The 15,567-nt window shown below is 30.5% G+C and overlaps 1 protein-coding gene across 1 annotated transcript; it reads right to left on the reverse strand.

The window, feature by feature from the left end:
- Positions 1 to 8,166: 8,166 nt before the first annotated feature.
- LOC114182479 (transcription factor BEE 1-like) lies at positions 8,167 to 10,274 on the reverse strand. The gene is made up of 6 exons (XM_028069356.1): positions 9,475 to 10,274; positions 9,247 to 9,366; positions 9,035 to 9,100; positions 8,874 to 8,942; positions 8,681 to 8,758; positions 8,167 to 8,463 (listed from the first exon to the last, which is right to left on the reverse strand). Exons 1-6 carry the CDS (start codon positions 9,868 to 9,870, stop codon positions 8,371 to 8,373), a joined length of 822 nt encoding a protein of 273 aa, XP_027925157.1. The 5' UTR covers positions 9,871 to 10,274; the 3' UTR covers positions 8,167 to 8,370.
- Between the last annotated feature and the right edge of the window lie 5,293 nt (positions 10,275 to 15,567).

Consider the following 15,567-nt stretch of genomic DNA (forward strand, 5'->3'; position numbering starts at 1 on the left):
AAATCACCGATTTTTAGATTTTCTTAAAGATATAATAAAAGGAGTAACAAGAAAAAGGTACTTAGAAAAATAAAATAAGATAAGAAAAGAAAGTGGATATCTCTCGAATAAACAAATAATCCATACAAGATAAATAACAAGAAAAAGAAAATGTGAAAATGACAAAAGAAAGATTGATAACTTATAACACTTTAAGAGATTGAAAAAGAATTAAAGAGATGGAAAAAGAAGATGAGAATAGAACAACACGTGGATATGAAGTAGTTAAATAATTAGGTTTTATAGTTCTCTACCACCTCACATGAATGAGTTAGGTATACCTTTATCTCATCAAGTTCTAAAGTTAGGTAATGAAAAAAAATGGAGTTTTGGATAATTTTAAAGAATAATTTGGTGTTGGAAACTTTTTATTTCTAAGTATAAAAGTATCACCAATTTTGTTTCTCAAATTTCTAAGTACATTATAATTATACCAACTTAACCAAAAAAGAAAAATTGATAAAGAAAAACCTTATTCTTCCCCATTATTTATTGTCAATAAATGTACCTTCACCTTGTTATATGAGATTTTCTTTTCAAAAAACGGTGTTTGATTTTTAAGAAAAGGACAATGATACTTTAACCCATTTTTTTTTTACCCACTTTTAACCCATCACTTCAATCACCATTAGATCATCACATCACATCACTAAAAAAAATAAAAAAAGATGATCTAATGGTGATTAAAGCAATGGGTTAAAAGTGGGTCAAAAAAAGTGGGTTAAAATATCATTTTCCTTAAGAAAATTAGGAATGAGAATAACATTCAAATCAGATATAATTACTGTAAGTGATAAAATTTGTCTTTAAATATTCAATAGTTATATACTTAGGACTTAAATACCATACCATTAATTAAATAGTTAATAATATTTAATAAAGTACCCTCTTTTTTTGCAAACAAAAACTTAAATATTTGGTCAACAAAAAAGGAAATACCAAGAGCATTAATAATAGGCTTTTACTTTCTGCAACCCTACATTTTTTTTGACTATTTTATCTTCCTAAAATTGACTTTTGATTATGGAGGTGCAGGAAACAATAACATTAATAATTCAGGGGAGAATTGAGTGTGAAAGGAACAAATCATATGGGCTTTAATTGGTACATTGGGCTTTAACAAATTTTAGTTCATATTCCGTTGATTGTGTTTTTCTTCCTGCATTATAATAATCTATTTTTTCATCTTATAATATAAAAAAATATGTTCAACATGTATCTGTCTTTATATTTGATAATTAATTCAAAATCGTATTTTAAAATACATAATGTAGAACATTTCTGGATTATAATTCAACACTGTTCAAAATAATCATATTTTTTATTACGTAATTCGTAATTATATAGATGACTATGTAATATTAAGTGACTTGTTCAATTGAAATATAGGTTTAATTAGTCGGATAATACTTAGTTTTATTCGAATGTGTTGGTATTCATTTTTAAAAGGGTGTCAATTGAGTCTCAATTTTTGAAAAGATGAGTTAATTAGGTCTCTTTCAGAGCAAAATTATTAACAATGTTAACTATATTGATATTTAAAATAACTTATTGACATTTATATTAAAATTTAGTGGTAAAAGTCATAAATAAAGTTAACCGTGTTAATAATTTTTTGCTAAAAAAGATTTAATTGAGACACTTTTTTAAAAGTTGAGACTCGATTGACACATTTTTTAGAAAGATACCAAATTGACATGTATAAACGAAAATGGATATCATCGAACTCATTAAACCTAAAATATATTATAATAATGATAAATTAGTCTTCTTTTTATAATAAAGAAGAAAATATAAAAATGGAGGATGTAATAGTTCAGAATGGACTTTCTCGTTATGGGCCTTTTTGCTATGGTGTTAAAATTGTTGAAAATTTCGTTCCCCAAAACCTTTGTATGAAAACATGTTGGGGGCTTCTCCCTGCATCCCAAAGCATTTCTCCTGTACCCCCAAAACTTTTTTTGTTTCCAATTTTACCCTTAAATGAAGAAAGAGAAAACACAGTAAAAAAAATTAACTGCACTCTTACACCCAGTCAACACGAATCTGCTTTTGTTGTAGGCCTCTGCACCCCCAAAAAATGCCAAAACGGATGACAGAATCCGCTTCAAGATTTTAAATATATTTTTTAATTTTTGTTTTGTTTATTTATTATGTTTTCATATATTTTAATATATATCTAAAAATAAAGTAATATATATATATATATATATATATAATTTGATTTGTAAATAACTTTTTCAAAAATAAATGTAATTATAAAAATAAATAAAACTAAATGATAATTAAACTTTAAATTAGATAAAAGAACGAAATTCCAAATCCGTTTCTGTTTTTTTTTTAATGAAACGGAACGTGGAATCCGTTTCGTACAGAGCTGAAACGGAATTCCAAATCCGTTTTTATTTTTTTTTTAACGAAACGGATTGTGGAATCCGTTTCGTGTTTATGTTTTTCGTGCTGAAACGGAATATGTATTCCGTTTGGTGTTTTTTTTTTGTTTTTCTGAAACCCGTTTTAGCGTGTTTTAAACTGGTTGGAGAGGTGGAGCGTGTTTTAAAGTGGTTGGACAGGTGGAGAGAAGAGTATTAATGATTGAATTTGAATTGGTAAAGGAACATAGCCTAAGGGAAGAGTGGGGTGTGTGCATGATTGATGGGCCATGGGAGAGAGAGATTTGGGAGACGGAAGACACATTCCGTTTCATTTTTTTAATTTTTAGCAAAACAGATTGTGTAATCCGTGTCGGAGGAAGGTGAAATGGAATCCGTTTTGGGTGCGAAAATCATAATTTATAGGAAACGGAATACAGAAACCGTTTCAAAACGTTACGAAACGGATTCTGTATTCCGTTTCAGAAAAAAATTTGCAATTTTTTTTATGAAACGGAATACAGAATCTGTTTCATAACGTTTTGAAACGGATTCTGTATTCCGTTTCAAAAAAATTTGCAATTTTTTTTATAAAACAGAATACAGAATCCGTTTCAAAACGTTATGAAACGGATTCTGTATTCCGTTTCATAAAAAAAATTGCAAATTTTTTTGAAACGGAATACAGAATCCGTTTCAAAACAATTTTTTTTATGAAACGGAATACAGAATCGGTTTCATAACGTTTTGAAACGGATTCTGTATTCCGTTTCATAAAAAAAATTGCAAATTTTTTTGAAATGGAATACAGAATCCGTTTCAAAACAATTTTTTTTATGAAACGGAATACATAATCCGTTTCATAACGTTTTGAAACGGATTCTGTATTCCGTTTCATAAAAAAAATTGCAAATTTTTTTGAAACGGAATACAGAATCTGTTTCAAAACGTTATGAAACGAATTCTGTATTCCGTTTCCCATACAGCTCTCACGACCACGAACCACACAAACCACAATGAAACTGAGCAAAAATTTTAATGAAAGCTGGATGATGGAGAAGAAACGGAGTAGAAGAATACTAAATAGTAACGTATAATAACGTTTTGGGGGGTGCAGGGACGTTGACGCAGTAAATGAAATTTACTGCGTCCGTACCCACTTTCACCCATTCTCACAGTATATTAAATAAGGGCATAAACGTAAATTTTGGGGGTACAGGAGATTTCTTGGAGGTGCAGGGAGAAGGCGCCAAACATGTTTCTTATGTATTTTCACAAATTTCTCCCTGCATCTCTTATAAATTAATAATTTCGTTTTTCTCCTTTTTTTAATTGTATAACTAAAAGTAATTTACAAAAGTAAAAAATGACTTATAAATTGTGCAATTCAAAAGTCAAAAATAATTTTTAAATTATACAATTCATGTAAAATTGTAGAGTCATGATTCTGTAATTATGTAATTCGAAAACTAAATAACTTTAAAATTATGTAATTCGAAAACTTTTTTTTAACTATCTTCAAAAGTCAGTCTTGATTTTCAGTAATCCAAAACTCAAAATGACTCCTTAATTTTATAATCTAAAAAAAGAAGGCAAAAACAGATTTTTTTTTTTAGCAAGAGGAAATTTATGGAGGTGGAGGAAGAAGCTACCAACATCAAATCATAATCTTTGAGACCACTTCCTTTCAACACAAAACTTTCGTACAAGTACCATTAACAAGATTTCAACTTCTGACTTCTAAAAGCATTATTCAGTTACTATTGCAACCAATCTCTTCTTGTAGTATATAGAATTATGAATAACAGAGAAAGGTGTATTGAGTTATGAACAACAAAAAATGTTGAAAGGATAAACAGAATGGTGATGTTAAAGCCAAGAAAAAAATAGTAAACAATAACCAGTAATTGATGAGTTGGTAACAGGAATTGAAGAATTGTGTTCTAACTTATTGTTTTGGCTATATATGTGACTAGGAATAATGTATTATGTGAATAGCAGATAGAGAAAGTGTAGGTGCAAAAAGCTGTGGAAATGGGGGCTGATGTGAAGTGAATAATTAGCAGGAACTGAATGGCAGATTAGAAATTCAGAATCTCTGAGCAGTGTTGTGAAGAGACAGAAGTCTTGATTTTGGTCCAAACCCTATCTTGCCAAGTCAACACCACTTGACTTTAACAGAGGGAGATGAAGATGTTGGTTTTAAGAAGATAACAACAAAGTTGTGGTGAAAGTGTTTGTTGCAATTGTAGAGTCATGAACTTTGTTTTCAATGTTTAAATCAAGACCATACAAACAGATACTGATGCTTTTGCTTCCATTTTGCCAAAATTGGTGGGGTTATGGTATACCTCACCACCTAGCAACTTCCACTTTCATTTCAGAGCCTTGCTAGTGACTTCTGAGCCCACTGTACTTCTGCTTGGATCCTTGAACTTGCCCAACTTTTTTTGGTAGAATACTACTTTATTCTCTATAAAAGAAACAATTTTGTTTGAGCCAGATAAAGTAAAATCAGTGTAAACAGTGACATAAGCAAAACTTGTGATCATTGTAAGCCTAACTCAACTACATCGACTAGAGATAAGACAATCTCATATGTATATGAGTGAGGTGTAAATCTCACTTTACAAACCAGTTTTGTAGGATTGAGTTAGACTTAAAACTCACTTCTAACATGGTAACAAAGTCATTGTTTAAACAAAAACTAAAGTCTATCCTAACGGCGTGAAGGGTGTGTTGGAAGTCCTACATCGACTAAAGATAAGGCAATCTCATAATATATGAGGTTTACACCATCTATATACTATGAACTAACCTTATTTTTCTAGTTGATGTAGGACTTCTAACACACTGTTGATTAATTAAAAGAATTATATAGCAGATGGTGTATTCAACTTGTGATCATTGTTTTAAGTTTGCAAATGAGTTTATATTTAACTTAATTCTACAAAACTAATCTGTAAGGTGAGATTTACACCATCTCTATACCGTGAATTTACCTTATTTCTCTAGTTGATTTGATTAAGTTAAAAGAATTATATAAGAGATGGTGTATTCAACTTGTGATCATTGTGATAAGTTAACAAATAAGTTGAAGTTTAACTCAATTCTACAAAACCGACTTGTAAGATGAAGTTTGCATTACCTGTATATTATGAATTGGTTTTATCTGTAGTCGATATGAGACTTCTAACACAGTATTAATGGTTGATTCTTGAAGCATGCATAGAGTGATGAGGAAGTTAATTTGATGATTAATTAGTGTTCTCCCCCCAACTACTACCTCCAAACATGTGTCCCCAGATCTGAATCCATATAGGGAATATATGAAATAGATATATCTTTGAAGCATGAAGTTAGCTTTAAGACCCTTTAAGTCCATATTCCTCCTCCTTATTCATGCATGGTAGCTCTAAGAGACAAGGAAACAGCATGGTCAAAAGTGGGTCAAATAAGGAGATTGAGTTGGAGTGAAGAAGCAAAAGTGGGTTTAAAAGGTTCACAAGCTCTTATCATTTTGCTGAAGTTGGAGAACCCACATTGCCCATCCTCTTTTCAGCATGCTATGGCCCATTCAAGCTGTCCTCTTCTTCTACCAATTCCATGGATGCAATGCATCTAACCCCTCCTTCACCTTTCATTAAACAATAACAACAAATGTGCTACAACCTCATTAATGCTTTCTCTCCTCAATCATTCACTTAATGAATTGGCAACATCCACAAGATTTCATCAATTCATTGCTTCAAGTGGGTTCCATGCACACTGTTCCTCTTGGATTTGCCTTCTGCTTTCTCATCTTACTACATTTCTTGCACTTCCACTCCCCAAATGGATAAGCAATTTCCTTGTTTTACCGACAAACCAGATTTTTAAACTGCTTCTTGACAAAGCATCACCTCTGCCTCAATTCACACCACTGTTGTTATGTGAGCATAAAACATCAACTGAAAATTACTGCTCTCTTTTTTTCCCTCACACTCCCCCCTCTTAATTTACCTGCTCCATTCCCAAGAGACCAAAAGAGTTATGGAAGGAAATTCTTAGACAAATCACATAACACATACCACTAATGTTCCTTTCTTTTAAATAAGATTTATGTTTAATCGGTCATTTGGTCACTGTTTTCGTTTAAAAATGTCAAATTGGTTCTTTAGTTTTCTTGTTCTCAATTTAATCTGGATTTGTAAAAATTGATACAATTTAGTTCTGATTTGTAAAAAATTGATGCAATTTGGTATTTGGGTTAACTTTCTTTAAAAGGATAATGAATTTTTCATCAAAATTAAAGCTGTTAAGAAGGATGATTTGTTTTATTGGTATAATTAACATAATCATAATGTCAATGTCGATAAAAAAACATTGATCCATCTCAAAAGATTCAACAGAAAAGACCAAATTACATCAATTTTTTACAAATCAAAATCAAATTGCATCAATCTTCAGAAATCGTGACCAAATTGAAACTGAGAAAATTTGGAGGATCAACTTGATATCTTCTGACGAAAACAGACAAATGACTAATTAAACCTAAGATTTAAGTTTAAGTCTTACAAATGAAACAAAAAGAAAAGAAAAGAAAAACAATATAAAAAATGATCAACCAGATTTATGAACTGGTATGATGGAGTTAAATACTGCTGCATAATTTATGTAATGAACTTGTGAGATAATATAATATTATGATTGTGATAAGGGTTGACCACTAAGTTTGATGGTTCTAATTTCATTAACAACACCTTTATTAAGGTTCATCTTATTATAAAAAGGCTAAGTAGGGATGAGTCGACATAGCCAAGTGAAATAGCGACACCTCCTGAGAGAATTGGAAAGAAACACACTGTTGAATTTGCAACAAAAAAGAAACACTTGTTAATATTATTGTTGTTGCCGTAGGTCCTACAAGACATGGACCTCCTAGTTGATTCATTGTCACAACAATTCAATCTGGGTCCATGTGTGGAACTTGGTAGAACAAATGGAATCACGTGAATAGTTTTTCACAGTAGTTTTCGCAGGTAAAATATTTCCCAAGAATTTCAGCAAGATATGTGCCATTTATTTATGTACGATTAATATTCTCAACCACCAAAAAGAGACATATACGAATAACTTCAACTTAGAATCTCAACCAACTAATACACATCTTTGGCAACTCACACCAAACTGATACTGAAATTTTTAAGTCTTGGTTTGTTACATTTGAGGTTACCAAACTAATTACTTTTGCTACCATGATGATAAAATTTATTTCTTAAAGGAAATGGAGAAAGGGAATTCATAATAACATGATCCGAGAACAATTATATTCTCAAAATCATGAAAAGATATGCGCCTTTTCTACTCAGAACATGGAAGAATCCTTGTACTGTCATGAACTTTTAAACTTTGAGATGTAAATGTATCTAGCGAGATTATTGATCATGCATGAATGAATAACTATACTGTGTTATTCTTGCTGAATAATGATGCCCTTTTGTTACACAACACTTACTAAACATATCAAACAAAAAAAGTTTAGGTTCAAGATTTTGCATGCACAAGGGCTATTAATTCAAATTATTGTTGGATTAATTAATAACTAGCCTAGAATGCACATGCTTCGGTCGAAGGCAGAAATATATATTTTTTTTTTCCTTTTTGATTGTTGTTATTTGAGTTATGTATGATTATTGGTGTCTGTGTATTTGGCCATATATTGTCAAATCTGCAAGTACTGCAACCCACCACACCATTCCACAGATAAAAAATATATATGAAATGTGAGTTTTTTTTCTTCTTTTTATTAACTTCCATTTGATTTCTACACATGTCTGAAGGATTGTACAAGCAAGAATGTCCACAGAGTGGAAACAAATTGATCTTTGTAGAAAGTAAAAGTAAAATAGCAGATGAAGTGTGATCTCATGTCTTGTATGGCTGCTGAGTTAAAACATTAAAACTTCCAAAACTGAAGTCAAAGTGGCCAACTTGGTTGAAAGCAAGAAACTCCTCCATACCCTTCTCTCTTATACCTCCCTAACTCTTTTGCCTCTGATGCTCTTGCTCTCTGCCACAGATTCAAAAAATCAACATCAATATTATATAATATACTTTGAATTTCATCATTCACTCACACACACAACTACTCATCATACCCTTTTCCACTATCTAACAAATTCATGTTTAGATTCATTCTTATCCATCAAAAACAGTTTCCACATACATGAACTGAGAAAACATTATTTTACATTAAATAAGACCTTGAAAACTTCAGAAGTAGGTACCTGCATTGTTTCTAAAGCATCTGTCTCGGAATTGAAGTCATAAAAGGTACTTGCTGCAGTGAGTTTCAGAGAAAGGAACTGCAGAAAAGCCAAACGTGGATTGTTATTAATATCAGTAAGGCTATGTTGAAACATAGAATTGTCTTTTCTAACAACAAATGATTTTTTTTTTTGTTTAATTTTGATGACTTACCTCTACTTGATGCTGCAAGGACTGCACATAGTTTATGATTTCATCCAACATTACTGCCATGCCCATGGTCTGCAAACATTAATTTAAAAGTTGAAATATGAGAGCTTGGTTCATGAAGTTACACAAAAATCTGAGCTTTTGAAGGAAACATATGTCTCTACCTTGTAACATCCTGGAACAATGTTCTGTAAGCACCTTAATTTCTCATTGATTTTCCCTCTTCTAACCTGAACAACAAATATGCATCAGTCCATGTTCATCACAATCAAACAGACAAGAAAAATAGCCAAAGGGAGATTGAATTGAATATATTCATCTGTTTGATTGTTTCATTTTTTTCTAACTTTTAACAATTCGAAGAAAGTATACACACCCTTTCTGCTAAACTGTGGCTATCAGTAGCTTGACCTCTTCTGGCTCTTACATGAACCACTTCCTTTGCTTTCTCCTCTTCTGTCACATTGCTTTTTGCTCTCTTTCCTTTTCCAGAACCCTGAAATTATTCACCAAAAGACTCATTCTTGCTCTTGCATATACATTTTCAAACAAATATGCATGGGGAAGAGAAGTGAAAAAAGAGAAAAACAGAAGAAAAATTTACTTGTTTTATCTTGCTTCCACTCTCAGAAACTGCAGGAGTTGAGTTAGCTGAACTAGTCTCTGGAAGATCCAGTGATTTCCTCTTTTTACCTTCATGGATCTCATTTTCTGCTTGGAAAATGGGGAGAGAAACAGGAAGTGCATTGTGGTTGACATGATGAACAAGGGCAGGGAAATTTTCGTCCAAGTTTCCCGGAAACTCAGGTTCTTGAGGGCCCAAGAAGGTGTCACAGGAAAATGGCATCAAGTTGTGCATAGTCAAGTTTGAGTTGTCTATGACATGTTGGTTGATCCCAATGAATTGGTTTATGAGTTCCATGCTTGGATCAATGTCTAAGAATGGAAAAGAGGAGGGTCTAATGCTTTGAAGTTGCAAATTTTCTGTGAATTCAGCCATGTGATTATTATAAATCACAGAATGAGAGAGCGAGTGTGAGTGTTTATGAGGTGTTTAAGTGGTATTTGGATAATGTGGGTTACACTTGTTGTATTTATACTGTGGAATTGTGGCTACATTGGTGAATAGAAGCTATTCTTAGGTGGCCACGTGGCACCTCAAGCTTCTGTAGTTTTTGTTCCCTTAGTTGGCCCCTTGCACAGGGAAAAATGTCCAATATCAATAAGGACCCATGTTTTGTGAGAAAAGCACGCCTAGTTTTGGAGCTTTTAGACTTTTTAATTTCAATTTTTAGCTCTAGTGGGAATTAGAAAAGTGCACTTGTTTAGTGGGGAAGCATGGCCTTGGTGCAAAATCTTCCAAAATATATCACCTTTCTTCTTCCTTATTCTATGTCACCACCATAACTTCCATTTTCCTTTTTCTTCTTCCTCATCTTTTCTCATATTCACACTTTATTATAACATATTACAAACTCTCTTCAACCATTTCCTCTACTCTATCGATATTCATTCACTGCTTTCTTGGTTTTAACATTTAATTTTGTTCAAGTCAAATGGCAGATCTCTCTTTCAAATGTTTAACAAAGTAGTGTACTCAACATTCAAACTTAAGATCATTAAGAAGAGTTTGGTGCATTTAATGATTTTTTTTGAATGATTTTTTGTTGAAAATCCAAGTATGAATCTAAATCTCACCTTAAGTAAAAATGAGAAAATCATTGAATAAAAATGAGAAAGTTAAGTCTCATATGAAGATAAAAATTCATGAACTCATCGACTCAAGATTTTAGAATTAGAAGTGATATCAATCCTTTATACGTGAGTGTTTGATCATATCTTGTTAGTGTTATATCTCCGTATTAGCCCTCTTTACTCAACAATTTTTTATGTTAAAAGTTCAACGTAAATAATATTAAATTTATAATATATAAATAAATAAAAATTTTATTTTATAAATTAATTTTATTCATGAATTTAAATCTTTAGTTTTAATAATGTATTATTACTTTTTTTTAAAAATATATGTAATGAGAATAAATAAACGAATAATTATATTTGTTATCTAGTTGGTTGGACAAAAGTTATATAAATAAAGAAAAAAATTATACAAATGTGATTATTTCACTATATAGTACTGTCCCATTCCAAGAAAAATTGTACCAATCAAATCGATTGTACCTACGTCACTATTCACTACCTAGTATTTGTATGCGTACGAGAATTTCTTCCATCAAACTATTAATATAATTTGCTTATGATATTTTTTTCAAAATAACTACGTAATAACTTTTTTTTAATAATAAAGCATTATATTGAGATGATAATAATAAAATATAAATAAAATAATAATATATTTAGCTGAATAATAATTATATAAAATAGTAAATATGTCAAAACATCATTAATATGTAAATGAAGATTTATAGTACGTAAGAGGTGTTTGCCTCAGATAATAAGAGGAATAAATCCAAATCAAAGAAGTTGAGTTGCGTTTTCAATTGAGTAAAATTTAATAAAATCTTCTGGTTGCTGAGTTACCAGTTCTATATATTAAACCTGAGATCTAACTTAACTTAACTAAACTTATTAAATAATATTAACATTAATAATAATATCAATATAATTATTATTAATTATTTCATTATTATAATTATATTAACTAAACGTATTTTTTAAAATATTAAAATATTTAATTATTTAAATATAACCAATTCAATTAAATTCAGCTTGATTAAATATGAGTTAATTAAGATGAATTGAGTCATGTAAAATCTTATCCCATTAATACCACTTATATACTTTTTTATACTCTATTATCTTTCTCTATACAGGTGCTTTATAAAATAAAATAAAAATTATAACTCACATTCTAAAATAATGTCGAAGTCGATCTCAAATTCATTAAATGGTACATGTCATATTATTATAGTTATAAAAATAAAATAGAATATTAATAGAATTTGAAAGAAAATGAGTATTATTTCACTTTATTTTATGTGATTAACCATAACTATATTCATATTGTAACAATTTTATTGAATTCAACATCACCACACTAGATTACTTTTTTGGATTTTATTATTAGCTTCCTAATTTATTTCCAAAGAGTAAAATCAAAAGTTAATTTTACATATATAGTTAGAGTATAAATTAGATAAAATTAACAAAAGAAGGAAAAAAAAGATTGTCACTTAGTTTTGCACCCCATTAAAAGCATTAAAACTTTTCAAATGGTGTATGTTGTGATGCATACTGTGCACAGAAACTGTCATTGTTAGAGTGCGATCTTTTCTGCAACTTGTTCTTCTGCTTTGTCCATACTTGAGGCCACATAAGCATGGTGCTTTATATTCAGTACCATGAACCTTTGCTCCACCCCATTAAAAGTGTTCTTGTTACGTAATGGACCAGAGGGTATACACCCATTAACTCACCAACATCAATGTGTGAGAAAAGGACCAAACAATAGCTTTCTTAGTGAGCAAGTCACATTAACACACTGTGTTTGGTCAATATATCAACCAACCTAACCAAGACCCTAAAACATCAACTTCAAAATCAAAAACATGGCAAAATTTCTTAGTACCATGCAAACTGATACCACGCCTCCTAAACAGACATAGGTTCACAAAACTAACTGGTTTAACAAAAAGTTACAGAATGGTGCTGTTACATAAACATAAACAATCATCGTACATATAAAATATTGTTCGTTTTGAAACATGAATTCCGTCACAATTTTACCTTTAAAACATCAGATAAAAAGAGGAAGATTGTTTATTTATCTGAACATGGTTACAAGGAGGCTGCATAATCAATCATTTTTTTGTTCCAGACAAGAACTGTTCATATATAAACTTAACCTTAAATCTTGTGAATAGGTTAAAAAAATATGTAAACCATGTTTATGAATTTGGAAGAGTCTGTCCAAGTTGTGTTAAACCTTTCAATTTCTACTGTTTGGCCACAGAATTTGTTGTCCTATGTTTGCTCACACTGCCTCTGATTTGAACTGATATTTGAGAAATGAATGAACCAAACTTTGAAACAGGTTTCTGACATGTGGGGTGTGTGTTTGGCCTGTGGCAGTTCATTTAATTCTCATTAAGGGTTACATTCCTTGGTCTCACTCACACTCTAAAGGAACCATATGGGCATTGAAAACTTTGAGTTGCCCCTGTATATATATATATATGTATATATTTATATATATGTACACACACCCAATTGTAGCCTTGCCAAAAATGGACATCATTTTCATCATTTGCTTGTAGCCATTGACGGCTCACACAGAAAGACACAATAGAGTCACTTAGCTTTGGAAACAAACCTTTCCTACAGTAGAAACCCTTCATCATTCATCATCACCCTTTTGCAAACCTACAAGGTTAGAGTTTTGAAAACTGAATGCAAAGATCTTAGGACTATAAAGGATTTGGTTGTGATGTCACAGTCCCCTATGGGAGAATATCTTCCATATTCTAAACGTGCAATGGTGAACTTGCCCATGCATTTTCCTTTAAGTCTTAGTATGAATGCAAGGTGTGCATCAAAACTAGTTGCTTTGGAAGAGAATGCCATATCAAGATTGCCTAGTCTATTGCTACAGTAGGTGGTGTAGGCCGGATTTACCTAACATAACTGTAATTGTCTTGACTTTTGACGTTTGGGAGCTGAAAATATGTACTATGTTGCACTTGTTTTCAAATACCTCTCTTTATCTTGTCTTCAATTTTTTAAGGTAACATTTTCTCATGACCACTAATATTTTCTTTTAAAAATGTCAGATATGCATGTCAGTTTAGATGCTGAGAAAATGTGAGAGAAAGATAAGAATTTCCTATTTTGAGAAATTAATTTGGTGAAAGAATTACTTGCACTTAATGGATTGTACTACTCAGCAAGTTATCTTAATTAGCTGTGTTTTTCAAAATTACAAGTTAAATACCTTTTATATATATCTCTCATTTCAAACTTCTTTTCGTCACAAAAGATGAAAGTTATCAGTATCTTATTTGGTTTCGGTATCAGTTAAATACTGAAAAAATGTAACAGAAAGAGAGTGATGATTATGCAGATAAGTTTGAGAAGTTAATTTTTGTGAAAATATGACTTAATTTATATATTTTTTAGCAAGTTCTTCAATTCAAAAACGCAGATTTATAACCCCTTTAAAACTCTTGTTCAAGAAAAACTATCAATACAAAATAAATAGAACAACCAATACTTGAGAATGACATGATCTGGTTCAGAACTGACACAAAATTAACATACCCTCTTAATATTTTTTTCTGTTTTAGACACAAAAACTTGATAGTTATCCTTTTCCTTTTTCGTTGAAAGTATATTCTAAAATAACTTGAAACAGTTGAAAGAGATTATTGTTTATCCGAGGAATTTAAAACACCATGAAGAGGAATATTTTGGATCCTAAAACACTGTATCAGAAAGTTGTGTCATTTCCTGCAATGAGAAAGTGGGTTTTCTTTCAAAAGAAAAATAAAAAAAAATTGTAACCCCACTACACCATAACTACAACAGTATCACCACATATATATTAGGGTACATATATATTACGTGGTTCAATTTAAATCACCTCAAATCCCAATGTAGTCCAAATATAAATATAATATACTTAATAACCATATATTACCTTAAAATATTTATCTGAAAACTATGGTGCAATCATATAGTTGAACAACCTAGGAAAGATGGCAGATTTAAGTGACAAAATATGGTCTACTTTTTTTGACCTAAAAGATGATTTGATGATTGATAAGATGTCCACTTACTTATACTATGTCTAAATGCATTTGAAAGAAACATTTTCAAGCAGAAAAATTGTAAGTGGGTGCGAATGATGAAATCAACTATAAATGGAAAAGAAAGAAAGTTGCAATCTCTCAACAGTTCATTACTACATTAATTTTATTGTGGCTGAAGGATATCATTATTCTGATACTATTACCATATATTTGTAAAGAGGGTTCATTGAATCCTTGGGATTTATTATAGTGGCTTTACGAAGTGATTGATTTACAATATCCTTTGTAATACTATGTACACATCAAACAAATTGTTTTTCTATTATATAATCATCATTTAAATTTTTTTTAGGTTTAATTAGTCAGATGATACTCACTTTTGTTTGAATATATCAGTTTGATATCCGTTTTTAAAAAGAAGTCAATTGAGTTCCAACCTTTGAAAAGAGGCCAATTAGGTCCCAACTTTTATTAATATTTTTTTCTAAAAGGATCTAATCGAGATACTTTTTAAAAAATTGAGACTCAATTAACACAATTTTAAAAACGGATACCAAACTAATATAACTGAACAAAAATAGGTACCAACCGACTAATTAAACCTTTTTTTTTTTACATAAACTTCTACATTTTTATTACAATTCGAATCCACAAGCTATCCTACAAAATGTACAAATAATAATTTTTAATGTCGTGGTTATCTAAAAAAATGTCATGGTTATAAATATAATGATAAAAAAAATGACAAAACCACCTTTAAAATCAATAATAATAATATAATATATAGTTTATAAAGAAAATATGATTTGGAAATCTAAAGAGTATGCAATAGTATAAAACATAGTTTCTCCTAAATTTGATTTTTTTAATAAATTATAGCAACCTCTCTCATGGTTTGGTCTAATTATATATACATTCTCAATTTAATT

This window comes from Vigna unguiculata, chromosome 4 (assembly GCF_004118075.2).
Source record: "Vigna unguiculata cultivar IT97K-499-35 chromosome 4, ASM411807v1, whole genome shotgun sequence".
In the NCBI taxonomy this organism is placed as follows: domain Eukaryota; kingdom Viridiplantae; phylum Streptophyta; class Magnoliopsida; order Fabales; family Fabaceae; genus Vigna; species Vigna unguiculata.